The 5678-nt window shown below is 46.8% G+C and overlaps 1 protein-coding gene across 1 annotated transcript; it reads left to right on the forward strand.

The window, feature by feature from the left end:
• The first annotated feature begins 689 nt into the window (after positions 1-689).
• Positions 690-5426, forward strand: LOC136479643 (MEIOTIC F-BOX protein MOF-like). Its single transcript, XM_066477436.1, has 6 exons — positions 690-1138; positions 1245-1524; positions 1950-2579; positions 2756-2917; positions 3002-3155; positions 5064-5426. The coding sequence occupies exons 2-6, from the start codon at positions 1273-1275 to the stop codon at positions 5099-5101; spliced, it is 1236 nt and encodes a 411-aa protein (XP_066333533.1). The 5' UTR covers positions 690-1138; positions 1245-1272; the 3' UTR covers positions 5102-5426.
• Positions 5427-5678: the final 252 nt, after the last annotated feature.

The raw sequence follows: 5678 nt of genomic DNA on the forward strand, positions 1-5678 counted from the left end.
TGAGTGCTTCAAAATGCAATTTAGTTCATGGAAGTCAGGTGCCACACACCAGTAATCATTGAGGAACAATGTCCTTAACTTGCTAAATGTAGGGCACTGCTTCAAACCCCTTTTGAAGATAAACTGCATAAAAATGTAGACAGATAACGGTCATCTAATGCTCGTTTTGCATATAACTGGTAACATAAAAACAAGTTCCTGTTGACACATGCAGAAAGTCCATACAGGTGCCTTTATGAATGTGCCGAAGAGAATATAGATAGATCAAGAGAAACTATGGGACAGATTATAGCAAACCTTCCAGAAGCACACAGCTGCTGTCATTTTCATGTTCAATACCGTAGCAAAATTATCAAGTCATCATGAGTACAACAGTCTGCAGTCTCGATCGTGAGCGAGTCTGACAAATGCCTTTAATGATGGCATGTTGTCAAGAACAGGGTCCTGTAGAAATAGCCATCTAGTTTCACTGAAGCTAGATGACCAGGGTTCCCAAATGGCTAACGGCAGAGCGGCTCCCCTCCCGTTTCCCCTAACGGGAAACTGCTTCCTTCCCTCCTAATCTTTCCCGTAACGGAAGCTACATTTCATCTCTGCCTCTGACAGGTGGGCCTCACACGATTCATATCGGCCACTGCCTCTGACAGGTGGGAGGAGGAGGAGGAGGCGGCGTCGGAGCAGACCTTACCTTTCCTCCTCGATCAATATTATCACTGCTCCCTTCCCTTCTCAGGCGCAGAGGCCAGCCAGCCCAGAGAGGCAGAGCAGTGCACTCCATCCACGCCCTGCCTCCGTCGCCGCCCCGCCGGCCTGTGACTGCGAGCAGGAACCAAACCACTTGGATCGGCGTGGGCGATTCCGTCCTCTTCCTCCCTGGAACAGTGGGGCTTGGAGCTCCTCCACGGCTCCATTCCAAGCAAAGCAAAGGGATTAAGGTACCGCGAACCCGTGAGGAATGCTCGCCGGTGTCACCCTGCCTCTACCTGTGCCCTGAGAAATGCCACGGTGCTCCGCGACCTGATGCTCTTTCTGCGTCTTCCAAGTCCCAAACCTGCTTCTGCATCTCGTCACACCGGGTTCTCCTATCCACGCGTTGCTCGGGCTACCAAGGTTAGCGGGTGACGCCGCCGGAGGTCAGGTGAGGGTGGTAACCCCGCAAGGCGTTCTTCCTACTCTTCCCTACACTGGATCTACTACTCTCGGGCCTCAAGACTTCCGGCTACTGATTGTCGCTTGTCCTGCAGCGTCGACGCACGCCGCCTGTTCGACGGAATGCCACCACGGAAAAAGGGCGAGGGAGCGGTGCCCCCGGCATCTGGCAGTGGTGAAGGAATAAACGCCCTACCGGACAGCGTCATTCACCATGTCCTCGGCTTCCTGGATGCGAAGGAGGCCGTGCAGACATGTGTGCTGGCACGGCGCTGGCGTCACCTCTGGCAGTCAGCTTCTAGTCTGCGTATCCGGAGGCGTAGCTTGATGGACGTTAGTGCCTTCCTGGAACATCTTCTGCTCCTCCGTGCAGGCTCACCCCTTCACATTTGAGCTCAAGTTTGATGTATTTGAGTAAATTGCACCCTGGGTACTTAAACTACTGGGGCATTACCATCTAGGTACTTGAACTGAAAAAGCTACCACCTCGGTACTTAAACTATTGGGGCATACCATCTGGGTACTTGAACTAAAAAAGCTCCCACTTGGGTACTTAAACTATTGGGGCATTACCATCTGGGTACGCATCTGGGTAATCAAAATTCATATTCCCGCGCTCCTGGTCACTGTGCAGCGGCGGCGACGGCCCACTCGCGTACCCAGATGGTAATGCCCCAATAGTTTAAGTACCCAAGTGGGAGCTTTTTTAGTTTGAGTACCCAGATGGTATGCCCCAATAGTTTAAGTACCTAGGTGGTAGCTTTTTCAGTTCAAGTACCTAGATGGTAATGCCCTAATAGTTTAAGTACCCAGGGTGCAACATCAACGAGCAGCGTGTGCACCTCTGGGTCCAGTATGCTCTGTTGTGTAAAGCTCGGGTGCTCAAGCTCAGCTGCTATTTATATCCTACTTTTGAGTTTGACGACCTGCCTCTAGTCTCCCAGCACATGAGGATCCTAAAGCTTTTTGGTGCAGTGTTGAAGAACAGAACATGTGATTTCGAGAGCTGTCCGGCACTGGAACGTCTACACATTACCGACTGCTCCTTGTCTTGTGTCAGGAAGATTTCGTCCAAATCAACGAAACATCTAAGCTTCACAAGTTGTGATTTCGAAAACCAAAGATTCCGCACTCTTATCTATGCTCCAAGTCTTATTTCACTAAAGCTAGATGACCAGGAGGGATACCTAGATTTCAGTTTGTTCAGGACTCCTGTTCTTGACAGGATGCCGTTGTTAAAGAATGCATTTGTCAGGCTCACTCATACGAATGAGAATGATGACAGTTGTACTCATGCTGATTCTAGTGACTGTGTACGTGATAGTTGTAACACTGTCTATGGTATTGAACATGACAATAGCAGCAGCTGTGTGCTTCTGGAAGGCTTGTCAGAGGCTGAGAATTTGTCACTGATAGCAGAATCCAAGACGGTATGCATACAATTTCATCCTAACTCCTATAATTTGTCCCATACTTCCCCTTCGGCAAATTCATAAAGGCACATGTATGGACTTTTTGCATGCATCGACAACAACTAGTTTTTATCTTACTGGTTATATTCACAATGAGTATTAGTTGACCCGTTTCTGTCTACATTTTTATCCAGTTTATTTTCAAAAGGGATTTGAAGCAGTGCCCTACATTTAGCAAGTTAAGGACATTGTTCCTCAATGATTACTGGTGTGTGGCACCTGACTTCCACGAACTAAATTGCATTTTGAAGCACTCACCAGTTCTAGAAAAGCTCACTCTTCAACTTTTTTCCAAGGTATGTACATTTTCTAAATGGAAACCTGTTGCCTTGCAAATTACATTATTATTGATACTGGAGAAATGCTTTTGTAAACTGCAGAGATCTAAACCTAAACTGAGAATTGAAGGAAGCTGGAATCCACCAGAGATTGCAGCTGCAATATCAGGCCACTTAAAGACAGTTGAAGTCAAGTGTGAGGTCATTGATGATAAAGTTATCAAAGTCGTGAAGTTCATGAGCTCTTTTTACATAAGTAAGTTAACGGGCAACATCCTAATCCTTTTCAGCAGTTTCTAATATGTGGAAGTGGAACAGGAATAAAGTAATGAAGAAAATCTAAAATTAATAGAAAAGCGATTATTAGTGTATGACTAGTTACATATTTGTATAGCCTTGAGGTCATAGTTTTTTTATACTTGTAAGTTAAAAAAACAGTGAATAATTCATTAGTAAAACAATGAGTAGTGTGTGATAGTTTTTGTGTAGTCGGAGAGATGGTGAGTTCACTAGATGCAGGGGCAGATCTACCCTGTTACCCCAGCTACCGGAAAGCGATCCTTCACAGCATCCTCTATTTTTCCCATCATCTTCATGAACGAGCTGTGTACCTTGGTGCATGGACAGAGAACCAGGAGTTAGCGACGGAAGGGGGCGATTGGAGAAGATAACCGGCTACTGGGTTTGTGGGGACATGTGGGGGAGCAATGGGCTTTACTGGACCAATGGGAATTAGGCAAATATGGGCCAAAAACCACACTACAGCCCAGCTGGCTAGCAGGCCAGGAATGAAACAGGAAGCAACAAAGATGCATGTCGCTCATCCCTCCTTGCCTTCATCTATCACCGCCCGTCGGCGGCGGCGTGGCTCCCAGGCCAACATCATTTCAAATCGTAGCCCTGGCATCTCGAATTCCCAGCACAGCATGGCGCATATGGAGGACGGAGAGGTGGAGCAACTACATCTAGGCGTCGAGTCTTCGGGACCCTCTGTTGTAGTACTCTTGTTATACTCCTCAATATTCAAGGCATATGATCATCTCATTAGGCCTACTATTGATCCTTATAAAATGAGTTAAATACACTGGCGGCCCCTAAACTTGCGGCCCTATGGCATTTAGATCCACGAACTCTCAAAACCAAAGATTGGCTCCTGAACTTATTAAGTCGTGCACTTCAGGTCCATACCCGTTAGGAGGTGCTGACTAGGATAAAATTTTACAACAAGCACCCTGCCATAGTTATCTCCTACCTCTAGCCATTTTTCCTCAACTGCTCTTCTCACGGCTGCCGACGCCTCTTCTGCAACGCGCTCGCCCTGGAGAGTGCTAGGGCCATCGTCCTCAACGCCATGGCCATTCTGGCGCACACCATCGATTGCTCTTCTCACCGCCAGATGGTGTGAGACAGAAAGTAGGCTAGCTAGTAGTAGTGGCAGGCGAGAAAGCAATGTTGTACAGTCGGATCCTACCGCCCTTGTGCTGCCATCGTGCGCATAGGGTCGCGTTGCGCATGCCCTAATTGCCATAGTTGCCCCAAGAACGTGCCGCACCCTATCGTCATCTGGCGCAACGGGAGCATGGCAAGCGGTGGTGAGCATGACAAGGGCATGGTGCAGGCGCAGGCGCATTCGCGGTCACGCGTCAAGTGGAGGCACCATGGTTGGGGGTGGACGGTGTGCAGCGAGAAGCAACTCGACGTGATGGAGCGGTGGCTGGACGTCGTTGACGACCAAGGGAGGACGTGGGCATGGGCATGGCGCGGGGCCGCTGAGTTCAGCTGCTCAGGCTATTATGTAGGGCAACGCGGCGAGCGTGGGTGCGGCCAAGGAAAGCGCCCAACAGGAGGTGTGGCCGTGGAAGGATGGCTCAGAGTACTTTTTGTAAAAATATATCTTAGTCAACGCCTCTCAAAAAGGTATTGACCTGCAGCGCACAACTTAACAAGTTCAAGGGCTAGATTTCAATTTTTATAGTTCGTGGTCCTATGTGCCACATGGCCACAAGTTTATGGGCTACCAGTGTATTTAACTCTTATAAAAATTTGTTACAAGTTGGCCTTTTGCTATTTTGGTAAAATATAATATTTATTGTTCGAATTAGAGGTATTATCTTAGAACTTTTGCTCACTCCTTGGATCAAATTCTTATTTTTATACTGAACAGGTTTCAGGTTAGATGAAGCGGAGATTTTGGAGGAGTAGAACTTGGAGTCACAAGGATACTGCCTTCTAATGTGGTTCGCAAAGGATGAACTTGGAATTTGTAGTCGCTTGCTTAGATAATCTACCTGAATCTTGCTTTTGTTCATGTATGCTCTTTTGCAGCTTCCTAGTCTTATTATAAGCTGATAACGGAAGATTGTCCAATTTATATTAGGCCTTCAGGCTTCATCATCTATGTCCAGTTTTATTTGACTTGATACATGTGGAATTGCGGATATCTCGCTATTAGTACAAACCTTGTTGATTCCTTGCCTGGTTGTAATTTATCCTTGAAGAGAGTGTGCTGATGATGATGTGCTTAATCTGAGCAGTATTGTAGATGCTGGAAATATCTTCAATCTTATTGCTGAATTGCTGAGTAGGATCTTGCTCTCTACATTAACAATTAACAAATTGTGCTGACTTGTGCCCATGCTTATTGTCTAGCAGAATTTTTCTGTTCTAAAATAATTTCAGACATGGCCTTGTGCCCTTGTGTGAGAAATCCGATTAAGATGAAACAGAGAATGACGCACAAGGTTTACCTGATATAAAATTTATCAGAAACGATTAGTTC

Source organism: Miscanthus floridulus, chromosome 9 (assembly GCF_019320115.1).
Source record: "Miscanthus floridulus cultivar M001 chromosome 9, ASM1932011v1, whole genome shotgun sequence".
NCBI lineage: Eukaryota > Viridiplantae > Streptophyta > Magnoliopsida > Poales > Poaceae > Miscanthus > Miscanthus floridulus.